At 57.3% G+C, this 14,576-nt stretch overlaps 1 protein-coding gene and 6 non-coding genes across 7 annotated transcripts; 4 read left to right on the top strand and 3 right to left on the bottom strand.

The window, feature by feature from the left end:
• The first annotated feature begins 210 nt into the window (after positions 1–210).
• On the top strand, positions 211–284 carry TRNAT-AGU (transfer RNA threonine (anticodon AGU)). Its single transcript has one exon. It is a non-coding gene; the product is annotated as a tRNA-Thr (tRNA).
• A 428-nt stretch (positions 285–712) lies between these two features.
• Positions 713–794, top strand: TRNAS-CGA (transfer RNA serine (anticodon CGA)). The gene has a single exon. It is a non-coding gene; the product is annotated as a tRNA-Ser (tRNA).
• Positions 795–8,494: 7,700 nt separating this feature from the next.
• TRNAG-GCC (transfer RNA glycine (anticodon GCC)) lies at positions 8,495–8,565 on the bottom strand. Its single transcript has one exon. It is a non-coding gene; the product is annotated as a tRNA-Gly (tRNA).
• Positions 8,566–8,722: 157 nt separating this feature from the next.
• On the top strand, positions 8,723–12,857 carry HES7 (hes family bHLH transcription factor 7). Its single transcript, XM_081805762.1, has 6 exons — positions 8,723–8,812; positions 9,181–9,247; positions 9,850–10,300; positions 11,244–11,339; positions 11,928–12,015; positions 12,342–12,857. The coding sequence occupies exons 3-6, from the start codon at positions 10,259–10,261 to the stop codon at positions 12,788–12,790; spliced, it is 675 nt and encodes a 224-aa protein (XP_081661888.1). The 5' UTR covers positions 8,723–8,812; positions 9,181–9,247; positions 9,850–10,258; the 3' UTR covers positions 12,791–12,857.
• A 525-nt stretch (positions 12,858–13,382) lies between these two features.
• TRNAR-UCU (transfer RNA arginine (anticodon UCU)) lies at positions 13,383–13,469 on the bottom strand. Its single transcript is given in 2 exon segments — positions 13,383–13,418; positions 13,433–13,469. It is a non-coding gene; the product is annotated as a tRNA-Arg (tRNA).
• Positions 13,470–13,964: 495 nt separating this feature from the next.
• On the top strand, positions 13,965–14,046 carry TRNAL-UAG (transfer RNA leucine (anticodon UAG)). The gene has a single exon. It is a non-coding gene; the product is annotated as a tRNA-Leu (tRNA).
• Positions 14,047–14,474: 428 nt separating this feature from the next.
• TRNAQ-CUG (transfer RNA glutamine (anticodon CUG)) lies at positions 14,475–14,546 on the bottom strand. The gene has a single exon. It is a non-coding gene; the product is annotated as a tRNA-Gln (tRNA).
• Positions 14,547–14,576: the final 30 nt, after the last annotated feature.

Raw genomic sequence — 14,576 nt, forward strand, 5'->3', positions numbered from 1 at the left:
TCAAGCACCCATTCATGGTCGAGTTGGGCCCCCGAGGTGTGGGAGACGGGAGGGGCGGAGCGTTAACCCTCCGGCTCGGGACCTGGGAAGGGAGGGGAAAACCTTGGAACCGAGGGGGCGGAGGACCCGCGGCGACCGCTGTCTTGCGGTTCTCGCTTACTGACTCCCGCGAGTGGCTGATATACCTCCAGACGCAGCACCTCTTCCGCCGGCGCCGTGGCTTAGCTGGTTAAAGCGCCTGTCTAGTAAACAGGAGATCCTGGGTTCGAATCCCAGCGGTGCCTGGGCCCGCAGAAGGCGGTATATTATTGCTGCAAGGGCAACGCGCTTCCAACCTTCCCCAAGGCTCTTCGTGTGGCACCTTCCGGAAGATTCTTATTCTTCCCCAGCCAATCCCACCTGGAGCTTCCGCTCCCGCGCACTTTTAGTGGAAATTCGGAGGCTGACTCGCGCTTCGCTTTCACGAACCGGGGTGACGCGGGCATCCCTTGTGCTCGAGGACGTGGGACCCTGGGCTGGGGCTCGGGCTCATTTTGTTGTGGGCGGGGAGGGAGAGCGGGAGGGCGGTGGCTTCCGCAGGACTGCGGCCCGCACCCCCCACCCCCCGGCCGAGGCGCACGCGCACACACGTCCCGAGGCGGAGGGGCGGGGCCGGCGGGAGGCGGGCCCGTTGATAGGCAGCTATAGTTGCGCCGGCCCCAAGCCGCACGCGGCTGTGATGGCCGAGTGGTTAAGGCGTTGGACTCGAAATCCAATGGGGTCTCCCCGCGCAGGTTCGAATCCTGCTCACAGCGTGTGTACTTTTGGGAACGCGCGTGACTGCCCTTGGAGAGAGAAAGCCATTTGTTTTCCTAGCGCTTCCTTCCCTTGGAGAAGATACCGCATTTATTCTGGGGGCCTCCGCCACCCGCGACCAGCCCGCGAGCGCCCCCTTGCGGGCCTTACGCTCAGACCTGCGCCTCCTCCCATGGATGTGTCCTGTAAAAGTCACTTAACTACTAATTTGAATTGTTCACGTCCCCAAACCCGGATGGCTTCTCAGGGCTCTTCGGCAGTCGTCTTACATCCCCCTTATCCTTCCCCCCTGCAAGTCTCCCATACGACTGTTTCATCCCTTTTGTCACCCCGAACCACGAGTCCCTTCCTCCCTCGGCCTTCCTGGTTCACTGAGAAAATAAGGCATTCTGGAGAGATTGCCCCATCGATATCCGCAATCGCACCTGCCTACCTACCTGACTGCCTACCTGTCTGTGGTTACATGCTCTTCCCTTCCCTCAGTGGTGTAGACGAACCTTCCACCTAACCAAGGCCAACCCCTGCACTTACTAGATCTCCCATTCCCCGGCCCACAAGGGCTCAAGGACCCTGCTCTCCTTCCTGCACCATCAGTTTTCCTCTCTGGCTGGATCACTCCCACCAGCCTGCACACATACTGAAACGTATTCCAATTTGGAACAAGCAGGACAACAAAAACGACCCTGACACCACACACCTCCCCCTTCAGCTCCCACCCCGTCTCTCTGTTCCCCTCTTCTGCAAAACATGTTATCATATACCTACTCTCCCCCAATTCCATCTTCCCGTTCTCCTTTGAACCCTCTCTAATCAAGTGCCCACCCTCCCCCCACCCCATTCTTCAAGGTGCTCTTGTTAACAGGTTACCGAAGGACGGTGCATTGCTACATCCATTGATCTCTACTTATGGATGCTTACCCTCCCCTTAGAAACGCTCTCTTCACTTGCCCTCTGGGACACCCTAACTCCTCTGATATTCCTTCTACATCATTAGCAGCTCATGCACAGACTCCTTTGCTGGATGATCACCTTCTGGATCTCTGAATGTCAAAGTGTTCCCACCGCTCAGTTTTCCAACCTCTTCTCTATCTATACTCACTCCTTAGTGATCTCTTTAAATATCAACTAATAATACATAAATACATCCAAAATGTTCATCTCCAGCTCCACAACTCTTTCCTGAATTATAGATGCATATATACTATTATCTACTTATAATTTCTGCTTGGATATCTAATATCGTTTCCGTTTGTGATATCTGATCACAAACAAAATGGCCAAACCAACTCCTGGCTTCCCCCTGAAATGAGCTTCACCTGTAGATCTTCTATCTCAGGAAAGGAAAATTCCATTTCTTCAGTTGGTCAGACTAAAAACCTTAGGATCATCCCTGATTCTCTCTCACACACACACGCAGTCAGGAATTTATTTAAAACATGTTAAAAACCTGGCTACTTATCACCATGTCATCACTACACCCTGGTCCACCCACATCTCTCACTGAGATTATTACAACAGCCCCTAGATTATTTCCTTGCTTCCTTTCTTTTCCTTGTTCCTTTGCAGTCTACTCTGAATACATTAGGCATAGTGATCCTTTCAAAACATAAATCGGAATCTGTCATTCCTCTCTTCAAAATCTCCCATGGGATAGCAATATGAATTCATGGTTTTTAACTAGTGACATATAAACATACGTACATAAACATAAACAAACATACATATATACATATATATTTCCTAGCTCTTTCCACTGAGAAAGCCTAGAAGGAATGATACACAAATAGCAATAAGCACACAAGTGACCAGATCTTGGTTACTAAATACCATTCTCCTCTAAAATGAACCAGGGCCGGGGCGCCTGGGTGGTTTAGTCGGTTAAGCGTCTGCCTTTGGCTCAGGTCATGATCCCAGGGTCCTAGGATCGAGCCCTGCTTCTCCCTCTCCCACTCTCCCTGCCTGTGTTCCCTCTCTCGCTGTGTCTCTCTCTCTCTGTCAAGTAAATAAATAAAATCTTAAAAAAAAAAAAATGAACCAGGGCTCCTAGGAAAAAAGGCTGATTCCAGGGCTTCAGTTAGGGAATTATAAGATGCTCTTGGAACACTTTGTTGCACAGCAAAGTAATGTTCAAAGAATTTTGGGTACCTATAAAAAAAAAAAAAAGACATAACAGCTAGGGGTTACAGCTAAAGGAGCTCCCGTTGGCTAAATCTGGGACAAATCAAGCATTAAAATAAGGAGTGATTGTGATGGATTATAATTCCTTAAATCAGTTAAGACTCCAAAGTTCGTATCAGTATAAATAAATAAAATGGGAAGGAAGGGGATGGCTCTTTTTACAGTAAACTGCCAACTAATAAATATAGAGTTAGAAATCATCAATGAATATTCAAGTAGAGGGTGAACCTTAATGGGGCCATAAGTAGCGAAGAGTCTCAAAGTATCTTCCCACAAATTACATTAATTACTCCTCGGGAGGGGGCCAGTAATAACGTTCCGGCGGACAGCCCTGGCCAACACCATCTAACCACGTGACCGAAGACAGTATTACTATTGAGGCAAACTGACCTGTGTCTTCCTACATGACAACACGGAAGACCGAGAAGGACCTGATGTCACTTCCGTGGTGATGTCCCTGCCAAAAAGACATAATCTTTTTGCTAAATCCATTGATCACTACTTATGGTGATTGTAACTTGATTCTAACCGTGAAGAAACATCCGACAAGCCAAACAGAAGGACACTCTACAGAATAATGGTCCTGAACTCTTCAAAACCGAGAAGATCAACAGCGAAGATTCTTGCAGATTAAATGAGACGGAAAGGACCTAGGAGTGAGACAAAACCACGTGATCCCGGACTGGCTCTTGAATCAGGACAAAAGAGCTATAAGGACATCCCTGAAACACTTTAGGAAATTTGAATATGGACTGGAGAATTAAATAATGGTATTATATTAATTTTGATATTGATAACTGTACTATAGTGTTAAAAGTGCTAGAAACAGAACAAAACAAAAAAAGCTAGTTGTGGGGGAGGGGGGTGGAAGAGCCCTCCAATGGGCTCTCATCTCCTTCAGAAATGGGTGAATCGTGACAAAGTCCATGGAACCTTCTAGAAGGTCCTGGGTGATCAGGCCCTGCCCCCCCTTTATCTCTCTGATCTCAACTCTGGCCGTGCCAACCTCGTCCGGTGCCGCCATCCCCTCCTTGACAAGCCAGGCATGTCGTCCCTCAAGACTTTTCCTGCCTGGTGTCTGCCTGGAGAGCTCTTCCCCGAGGCACTCCTGTGTAGCTCTCACCTCTTAAATTTCACCTTCTCAGTGAGTCCTAAGGCTCTGATCATACCCTCTGAAATTACAATTCCCACTCTCCGCTCCTTTGCTGGCTTTTCTCCAAAGCACGTAACCACCACCTGACAAATACGTTTTGCTTAATGTTCCTGTGACTGACTGTTTCCCCTACGAGACCGTCTGGCCAGTGAGGGTGGGGATTGTCCTGTTTTGTTTTGGGTTTTTTGGGGTCTTCTATCCTGATTCATCCCTTGCCCTCCCCCCCCCAGGGGGCGGCCTGGTCCTCCTACTTCCCAACTCCCAAGCCCCCAAGACCCAACCCTCCAGGAACTCCCCCTACCCAGGACCCAGGGGGTCCCAGGAAGCCAGCCTCCCCTTTGAAGAACAAAGAGGGAGGAGCTGAGCCTTGGAACCCAGGCCTGGGGAGACGTCCCAGCGGGGGAGGGGAAGCTCGGGACACTCCACCAGCTGTGCCGTCTCAGTTCCTGGCCGTGCCGCCCGCCTCCCTAGGGGCCCAGCGCGTGTGGGACACGAGCTCCCCTCCCCCAAGCCCAGATGTGGTCGCTGTTGAGAAGGCGGTGGCCAGGAAGAGGCCCAGACACCCATACACACACCATATGCACGGGACCCGCACCCAGGCCCATACTGACAGAGGCCTGGAGGCCGCACAGAGACCCCCCACCCCAAACCTTCAGAAACACTGGGCATCCGCCTGGAGGGTGGTCTCTCAGCCTCATATCTGCACAGGAAACCCTGCTGGAGAAAATCGCGCAGCCAGGACAACTGGCCTCAGGTTTTGGGGGCTTGATGTGTCTATAATTTGGGAGGGGGGCTTTTAAAGAAAATCGTACAAAGGTGGGTTTTGTAGAGAGATCACAACTCACAAATTGGAAACGCTGACTGAAGCCACCCATGTCACCAAGTCCAGAAAACTACAACTTCTTTGCATTAATGAGCAGCCTGCACATCTCTGTGATACTTTCTACAGACTAGCTACCGGTTCTGTTTCCACCATCCACGTCCTTATAGTGACAAGAGCCACTGGACCCATTCGTATGGCGTGTGCCCCCCCCCCGGCTTTGCTCCTTCATGGCACAAGGCCTGGTGACGGACACAGGTGATAGCAGCTTCCTGGAACTCATTCCCACACCAGGGTAGCCAGGCTGACCCGTTATACGTGGAAGTCATTGGGAACCACCTCAACATATCCCACGAAACCGTACATTGTATGTCTCTCCAGCTCCCCTTTCCCGGAACTGGATCCCAAAATGGCAGCAGCCACTCCAACCCCAGAGGGAAAGAGTGACAGGCTGGCAGAGTGGGAAGAGACAGCGGTCTTCACCGTTTACAGTTGAAATATCTTACTTTTGCCAATCTTATAGAAGCACATGGCCATGTGAACACATTTGCTAGCCACCCCCCGCCAGGAGTCTGTGCAAGCGAGGGGGTCCTGAAGCATAAACTGAATTAGCTTTGTGGTGAATTGGCCTCTGCACTTGAAACTTTTGATCCCACATCTCAAATGGACTCTCAACCTGCCTAGAAATCCTACTCCTCTAGCCCACGGGGCTTTTCCTACTCTCCAAAACGAACATTTCACACCTTCTTTCTCCTCAGACGACCTGAGCTCTCTCCCTTCCAGCAGCGAGCTGGACTCTTTCTTCTTTGAGGAAATGAGAGCAACCAGGAGAACCTGGCTCATTCTCCCTGCACCCCAACTGACCCGCACCCTCTGTCTCCCCCCATCTGCCAGTGGGTGAGGAGCCTTCCCTACTACCTGAGGCTGATTTCTCTGCCTGGCACAGGAGTCTACTGCCCAGCCCCCACCCTCCTCCCTGCCCCCCTCCCTGGGCTGCTCCCTTCAGCCTCCAGGATGGTCCGTGCCCCTATGTGCCACACACTGTTCTGCTCATCGTTCATGGCAGAACTTGCTGGAGATGTCTACAGCTGCTGTCTGCATGCCTTCCCTCCCATTCGTCCATCAACCCACCCTAACGGGACTGTGCTCAGGCGCCCCTCTGCCCAGGTCATCAGTGATGTCCAAGATGCTAAGCTGATGGTCGCTTCGCTCTCTTGTCCTTACTTGACCTCCCAGGAGCTTAGCTAGAACCAGTGGCTCCCTCCTTCAGAGACTCGCTGTTATCCTGGTTTCCCAAATTCTCTGTCCCAGGGACACTGGCCCTCTTTTTCAAGCTCCCACTCCTTTGGCTTTTCTGCTACCTTCCCGATCACTCTAGATTCCTTTGCCAATTCCTGCTCCTCGGACCAGCCTGTAAGTCTTGGGGGAGTCCCAGGGCTCCTTGCTCAGCCCCTCTCTTCTCTCTCCACACTCTCTCCCTGGGTGCTCTAGTCTCGTAGCATTAAAGCCATCTATCTCCCAGGGACACCCCCACATTTACCCTCCACCTCTGACCCCCAACTTCATACATCCCATAGACGCTTGGATGTCTAAGGGGATCTCAACTAATCTGACTAGAGCGTAATGTTTGGTCTGTCTCTCCAAACTTTTCCCAAAGCTCCACTCCCCAGGCGTTTGCCATCTCAGTAAAAGGCACCATCATCCAGCCAGTTACTTAAGCCCAACACCGAGAAGTAACCCATTCACTTCTGTCTCCGCTGCCTCCACCTGATACAGGCCACCATCAATGTCTTGCCTAGAAGGCTGCTCCAGCAACCCAAATGATCTCCCACACAGCAGCCAAAGTGGTCATTTAAAAGAGAAGTCAGTGACCATGACTTTCCCGGTTAAAACCCTCCACTTGCTTCGCCTGGCACGTAAGAATAGAGTCCAAAGTCCTTGCCGAGCTTGCAAAGCCCTGTGTGATGGGGCCATGCCCGCCTCTCCCTCTTATCTCTGCTGCACCCCAAATCCGCGGTCCCAGGGACATTGGCCCTCTTTCTCTAGCTCCCACCAGCAAAGTCCATTCCTGCCTCAGAGCCTTTGCACTTGCCGCGCCTGTCACCTGCTTTCAGCGGGCTCTGCTGGGCTGAAATATCACCTCTTCCTAGAGGATGTCTCTGACCACCCCGAGTAAAGAAAGCAGGACTTCACTCTCAGGCCGTTGCCCCGGCCGGTTGCCCGCCCCCCACCCCCACCAGCCTAATAACCGTGTTATATTATTTTCTGCTTTCTTAGTTATTTTCTGTACTCCCCTCCCACCATAAGGTAGCTTCAGCAGAGCCCAGACCAGTGCACCCTGAGTGCCTACCCATACTTGGCACCCAAGAGTAATCGACTGAGTGAGTAACACTCGCAGACAGACAGATGCCCAGATTGTCGTACAGTTTCCTGCTGGGAGCCACGGCCGCGGCTGCGAGGAGCGAAGAGAGCATTCCGCGTCCTGACACAATCCAGCGACAGGAAACCCCCAGATGAAACAGACTGAAACAGACCCGAGGCAGAAAGCGGAGGCCGAGCAGGCCCAGGGCGAGCTCCGGAGAGCGACCCAGACTCAGCGAACCAGAGACCCGGGCCCGCAGGAGGCCGGGCAGCGGCGGAGCCCAGCGGGCAACGGCGCGGCGTGGCGGGAGGGGTGGGGGTCGGGGTCGCCCCCGCCCCCGGGCCCCCCCCTCCCCGGCTCACAAGTGGCCGCGGCAGCTGGCGAGGGCGCCCGGCCGCCCGCCGGCCCGACGCGTGCGGGATCAAAGCGGCCGGGAAGGGACGGGCGGGGAGGTGGCGGGGGGCTCGGAGGTGTGAGCGAGCTTCCCAGGGGCTGGCAGGAGCGTGGGAGCGCAGAGTGCCGGGAGGCGACAGAGACCCGGAGAGACCGCGAGAGATCAGAGACCCAGGCGCGCCGGAGACGAGCCGCGCGGGCCGGAGAGGCCCGGAGCTAGCGACGCACGGACACAGGTGCAGACCCAACGAGACCGCGCGGACGCTGCTAAGACACCTGGAGAGATAGAGCCCCCGAGGGGGCCGCGGGGGGCACAGGAAGACGGCGGCACCAAAAGGCCGGGACCCACGGACTTAGAAAAAGCAGGCGTGCTTCAGAGAGAACAGAAACTAGGAGAGAGCGAGCGAGGAAGAGAAAGGGCCAGAAGAGCCCGGGACTTGGGGCGCGTAGGGCGGAAAGGCCCCGCCCCTCCCCCGCGGAGGGTGGGAGGACCCCCGGGGCAGGGATCCGAGCAGCGTGTCCTTTCTCAGGGTCACGCCTGCGGAGGTGCGGGGCCGGGGGGGCGGAGGGAGGGGTGCGGAAGGCAGCAGGACCCCCGGGCTGGGAGGCCGGGAGTGGGAGGACCTTGAGAATCCGGATCTGGATCCAGAGCCTCCAACTCTGCCATAGGGTAAAAAAGTTGAGTATTAATATTTGCTCAGAATGTCAAACAGAGATGCTTCTTAGACATTTCATCAGACTTCTCCCCTATGTGGGGACAAGAAAAAATAAAAATGAAAAAGACATTCAGCAGTGCATTGGCCGGGAATCGAACCCGGGCCTCCCGCGTGGCAGGCGAGAATTCTACCACTGAACCACCAATGCAGGCGATAGCCGTTCCTTACTGGCCCTACCTGAGCTTGTAAGAGGTGGAGGCGGCCGTGGTCAGGCAGAAGGTGTAGGCCAGGGGCTCGGCGGAGGAGTGGCCCCCGAGTAGCTGACGTGGGTGGAGCGCCAGGTCATGCTTCCTCCCGCCCGGATCCGGCCACCCGGCCATAAAGTCGCCCCATATGGCCAGGGGCGGCCCCACACCCGGGTGCGAACAGCCCGAGGCCCCGAGCCTCGCGTGCAGGTGAGAAAAACTCAGCCCGAGCGCAGGTTCCCAAGGAGGGGGGCGAGGGGGGCTGCTGGGGCCACACATCTGCGCTCCCATTTGGCCCAGATAGGGGGAGGTGGGATGTGCTGGCGGCCCTGATCCCAAATGGGAGCGCCCTCCCCAAGGTCTGTGTGTCTCCGGGCTCGGGCTTTGGCAAGGCAGACTCCGTGAAACAAAACAAAACAAAACCCCAAGGTGTGGAGAGGCCCTGGGAGGGCTCGGAGAGCCTCCTCGGCCTCTGACTCCGCAGCTTATCTTCCGACTCGGTCTGCAACCTTGTCTTTCCGTGTCCTTGTCCCCGGCGGTCTGGCTGTCCCGTGAAATCTCTGATTTTGTCTTCTCAGACACTTTATCTGGAAGCCTCCGAGGGTTCACGCACCATTCTGCAGAGGGTCATGTTCTTGGTTTGAGGTGGGTGTTGATCCCTTTTTGTATCTCTTTCTTGTCCCTTTAAGAAAACTGCCTGTTCCCTGCTCCCCGATGGGCTGGAGGGGTCCCCAGGAGCAAGCAGCGGGAGCACGACTTATGTCAGGTGTCCTGGAAACCATACGCCGGAACCTCCTATAATTAGTTTTGAATCAAATACTTCTAAGTGGGAAGGTTTCTCCACCCCCTGCCCATGCTTCAAAGCCTTGCTTCCTCTTCCTTGAGGGTCCCGCTCCTCCCCAGTCCAGCCATCGGTCAGTATGACCCTCTCCCAGCACCTGCTTCACTCTGCTCTATAATAGCTACTTGATAACACACGTCTTTCCGCCTCGCTCCTGTAAGGGTAAGCTGGGCCTGTAGTGCTTATGTGTGTATGAACGACCCAAGCCCACACCAGGTGTGCATAGTGCTCGGGGAATGGAGTAAGATTCACTAAGATCTCACAGAGCGGCTCCTTCACCCCAGGTGAATTAGACAGATTCACCCAGCACACTCAGGTCACTCCCTTACCCAATTAGGAGGTGGATTTTGGGGGAAGGTGTATAAGATCCACTCTGGGGGCTGAGGGATGCTATCTTTTATTTCAGAGTCGGTGAGGAAACGGAGAGCTCCCAAGAAAGCTGCGAATGGTGGTTGGCGGGGAGGACTCTGAACTTCATTCCTGAGTCCTGTCCCAAATCGCTTCAACTCCCTCTCCCTCTAATAACCTCCTCCCTTCAGCTGGGTTCCACCTCATTATACAGCCTTAGGGGACTTAAACCAGCCAATGCTGCATTGGCCCCTCATTTCCCACACTCCCAGGCCAGTTCCACTCCTTCCCCTCCCCCTTGCGCTCCTCCCCTTTCCGGGAGCCTCGTGCCCCGGGCCGCGCCGGGCGGGATCCGGGGGCCGAAGGGGGCGGGTCCGGGTCCTACACCCCCCCCCAACCCAGGAGCCTGCGGGATATAAGGCGCCAGGCGGGCAGGGGCTCGGTCCACACCAGGGTCCGGAGGAGCGATGGTCACTCGGGATCGAGCCGAGAATAGGGACGGCCCCAAGGTGAGAGGCGGGAGGGGAGGGAGCGGAGGTCCTTGGTCCGGTCAGGGGACCGGGTCCCTGAGACCCTGGGGGAAGGGAAGAGCCTGGAGGCGCAGGGTTGGAAGGGGGGAGGTGCGTGGGGGACCCAAGGAGCCAGGAGGTGGAAAGGAAGCTGAAAGGATGAAGAAGGGGACAGAGTCAGGGCGGGAGCTGCGTGGGCGGCAGAAGTAGAGGTCTTGGGTTTGGGTAATGGGATGTGGCACCTTGCGGCTTGGAGGGCGTGGGAGGGGGCACGAATTTGAGTGAAATAAGCAAGGGGAGCACAGAGCTAAGGGAGGCGGGTGGAAACTAAGAGCGGAGAGGCTAGGCACTTGCTCCACGCGCTCGGTGAGCCAGAGCTGGCCCAGGGCAGCCTCATAGAGAAGGCCCGGAATGCATTGGTTCCAGAGGCCTGAGATCGGGTGGAAGCTTTTAGAACCAGTAGAGTAATGTGACTGCATAGACGGGTTAGAGGGAGAAGAGGAGGCGCGGTCGCGCCGGGTATCTCCCTTTCTACACTCAGGGCCGCCGACTCAGAGCCCGGCACCTTGCGGGCCACGTGTCTGGGCGCAAAGAGGGCCCCCAAAGTTCTCCACTGAGACAGAGAGACTGCACGAGACGGAGACGTAGAAAGAAAAGAGGAGGAGGAGAAGGAGAGACACAGAGAGGGGAGGAGGGAGGACAAGACTGAGAGAGGAGAATGCAGAAGACCCGGGAGAGAGAGGAGGCGAGCTACAGACGTTGACCCTAGGGGCGTTGGGAGCGGGAGCGGAGAGGGACCCAATGGGCCCGGCCCTAGGCCCTCGTTGGGGGTGTCCGGGAAGGGGTGGGGGCGGGACTATCCCAGCCGCTGGATCAGAACGCCGGCGCGGCCGCGCTGAGTCTCGGTCCGGTCGGCCCGCTCTCCCTTTCCTGCTGGTCGCAGATGCTGAAGCCGCTGGTGGAGAAGCGGCGCCGGGACCGCATCAACCGCAGCCTGGAAGAGCTGAGGCTGCTGCTGCTGGAGCGGACCCGGGACCAGGTCAGTCCTTCCACCGCCCCCGGAGCGTCCCCAGCATCCCGTCCTCGCGACCCAGGGCCTCCTACTGGGGTGGGGACACACGCTGCACTGACGACCCGGGCGCCAAGGCGTCCTGACCCGAGTCCCGCCCTTGGAAACCCATCCCAGAGCCCCCTCTCGCTCTCAGAACGCGATCTTCATGGCCACCCCTCGGGTCTGTAAGTTTCACACCCGGCTCTGTAAATTTCACTCCCAGGGTCGGTCCGTGTTCAACCTCTAGGTCTGTAAACGCTCGCTCCTCCTCCCCCATCACCCCTCAAAACAGCCTGCAGGGTGGTTCATTTCCGTCCCTGGGTTTGCCGTTTCAAACCCCCTCCTCACCCTGTGGGTTGGTTTCATCCCCTCGGGTTGGACGGTGTAGTCTCAAGGTTTCCCAGGACCGTCCTTGGTCATCGCCACTCCGCATTCGGTCGCGCGCTCCGTGGGCAGCGCGCACACGCGATCGGGGGCACCCCTAGCTCCCGCATCCGCCCTCCCTTCTTCCCCCTGCCACTTCCCCCTCTCTCCCCACCCCTCTCTGTCTTTGCGCCCTCCCCCTCCCGTCTGTAGAACCTCCGCAACCCGAAGCTGGAGAAAGCAGAGATACTGGAGTTCGCCGTGGGCTACTTGAGGGAGCGAAGCCGGGTGGAGCCCCCGGGTACAGCGCGGGGGTGGGGCAGCGGAGGGCGGGAGGGGGGATTCACGGAGGCCCGGGGACCGGGGTAGATGGGGCGGACCCTGCGATGGACGGTGGGCTTGGGGAGTGGTAGGCTCTGCTCCGAGGCGAGGTTAATAACACCCGCGCGTGTCTGTCTCTGTGTCTCCCTCATTTTCTCCCTCTGTCCGTCCATCTGGCTTCTTGTCTCTGTCTGTGCGTCTGTCGGGCCTCGGTATCTCTGCGCCCCGCCCCTTCCCTCACCCCTGCTGGGCCCCTGCCCCGCCCGCCGGTGCTCCCGCCGGCCGCACCCGCCGCCGCGGCTCCAGGGGTTCCCCGGTCCCCAGCCCAGGACGCCGAGGCGCTCGCCAGCTGCTACTTGTCCGGCTTCCGCGAGTGCCTGCTTCGCCTGGCGGCCTTCGCGCACGACGCCAGCCCGGCCGCCCGCGCCCAGCTCTTCTCGGCGCTGCACGGCTACCTGCGCCCCAAGCCGCCCCGGCCGGAACCGGTAGATGCGAGGCCCCAAGCGCCGCGCCCACCGCTGGACCCCGCCGCCCCGGCGCCCGGCCCCGCGCTGCACCAGCGCCCCCCAGTGCACCAGGGCCCCCGTAGCCCGCGCTGCGCCTGGTCCCCGTCCCCCTGCTCGCCCCGCGCCGGGGATTCCGGCGCGCCGGCGCCCCTCACCGGACTCCTGCCGCCGCCGCCGCCGCACAGACAAGACGGGGCGCCCAAGGCCCCGCCGCCCCCGCCGCCCGCTTTCTGGAGACCTTGGCCCTGAGCTTTGGGGGGTGGGGCGGGGGCGGGGGCTGGGGGTGAGGTAGAGACTCCAGCCCGAGGGCAGCAGAGGGACCCGGGCGTCGGGGCTAGCAGGTGTTGGGGAGGGCGGCGGGGCGCGCGGGCGCAGCGCGCGGGTGAGATGTGGTCTATATTAGAGTATCTATATAAATATATATTTCCCTGGTTCCTGTCCCTTTTCCCTGCCCCGCCCCCCCCACCTTGCATCTAGGATTGTACCCTCTCTGCCCCCGGCCCGGCCCCAGTCCCTCCCCGAGTCCTTAGTGCATGGAATAAAGTGGTTATTAAATCCCCGTGTGTCCCCGAGCCAGGGGCCTGCCTTTATGTCGGCGTCCACGCCCACTTTCCTTCTGTCTCCCTTTCCTTCTGTCTCCCGCCCCTCCCAGTCCTGCTCTCCATGGCCCAAGCCCCGGGGCAGACAGGTAAGTAAAGAAGAGAGCAGAGCGGAGACTGAGGTTGAAGCTGAAACCAGGTGGAAAACACTGAAATAGGGTAGGGGGAGAAGGGATGGGAACCTTTAAGGAAAAGCCGGATAAAGAGGAAAGGGAAAAAAAAAAAAAAAATTGAAATAAAATCGACTCTGGTGGGATTCGAACCCACAACCTTTGAATCGCTCTTTCGTCACTAGAAGTCCAATGCGCTATCCATTGCGCCACAGAGCCACCTGGCGGGCGGCGGCGTCTGACGGCTTACGGGTACTAGCATGCGCAAGGGGCGGGGAGGGAGAGGGGTGTGAGGGAATTGGGCGGGGTGGGCCAGGAGCGCGTGGTTGGGACCTCGCAGGCCTGCCGGGGAGAGGTAGCGGGCCAAAGGCACGAGAGCCAGGTGGGAGTGCGGGCGCGCACGGGTGGAAGAGACCGGGAGAGAGAGCAACCGAGCAGGAGCGAGCGAGTACAGAGCTCCGGCTGCCCGCTTGGGGGATGCTTCCAGCCCAGGCGCACCCCCACTCCCAGATGTGGCCCCACCCACGAAAATAAACTTGTTTTCGTTGCAAATATCGGTGTGTCTCTATTTCCTCCGCCCTGTCTGTTTCGCCGTCCGCTGCTCCCGGGTCTGGGGTTTCCAAAGAAGGCCCGCTGACTTAGTAGAGTCATCGCGAGCCTGTCTCGCCCCTCTAGTCTCTTAGGAGGACTACGGGGAGGACTCGTTTCCACGCAGGTAGCGTGGCCGAGCGGTCTAAGGCGCTGGATTTAGGCTCCAGTCTCTTCGGAGGCGTGGGTTCGAATCCCACCGCTGCCAAGATGGAGTTTTTCTGGTGGCCGGTGCACCCTAGAACTCATAAACGCCCTTCCTCTGGGACGTATGTCTCTTGTTTTTACAAGGACCGCATTCAGCGATGGCACCATCCCCTCCCTGCTATTCGGGACAGCCTGGGTGGTGGCAGCCAGAACCTGGCGGGAACCGCCAGAGAGGCTTTCGGTTCTTCTTAACTGATGTCCGCAGTAGGGTGTCCTGAAATTGCGTTCTCTCTCAAAACTAGCGCAACTTGTTCTATCTTTTAAGTGCTGACCGTGTGTTTCGATGGTGTGCCGGCGGCTCCGATTACCCGGTCTGGGAAGCCCAAAGGACAGCGTCTTCGTTTGCTTTCCTTCTCAGACCCTCTCGGGGGACGAGAAACGCTCATGCACGAAGCTGAGAAATAACGGTACGAGTTGAGGCAAAACTTAAGGTTCCACCGAGATTTGAACTCGGATCGCTGGATTCAGAGTCCAGAGTGCTAACCATTACACCATGGAACCCACTCCTGGGAGGCCTTTTCTGGGAGTGTA

This window comes from Leptonychotes weddellii, chromosome 15 (assembly GCF_054177405.1).
Source record: "Leptonychotes weddellii isolate Sample4059 chromosome 15, ASM5417740v2, whole genome shotgun sequence".
Taxonomy (NCBI): domain Eukaryota; kingdom Metazoa; phylum Chordata; class Mammalia; order Carnivora; family Phocidae; genus Leptonychotes; species Leptonychotes weddellii.

Bases quoted from the DNA above. Each gene is read 5' to 3' on its own strand.
- HES7 (XM_081805762.1), top strand. From the start codon at position 10,259: ATGGTCACTCGGGATCGAGCCGAGAATAGGGACGGCCCCAAG. The intron at 11,340-11,927 runs GTCAGTCCTTCC...TCCCGTCTGTAG, and splicing joins TGGAGCGGACCCGGGACCAG to AACCTCCGCAACCCGAAGCT. The intron at 12,016-12,341 runs GTACAGCGCGGG...CCGCGGCTCCAG, and splicing joins AAGCCGGGTGGAGCCCCCGG to GGGTTCCCCGGTCCCCAGCC.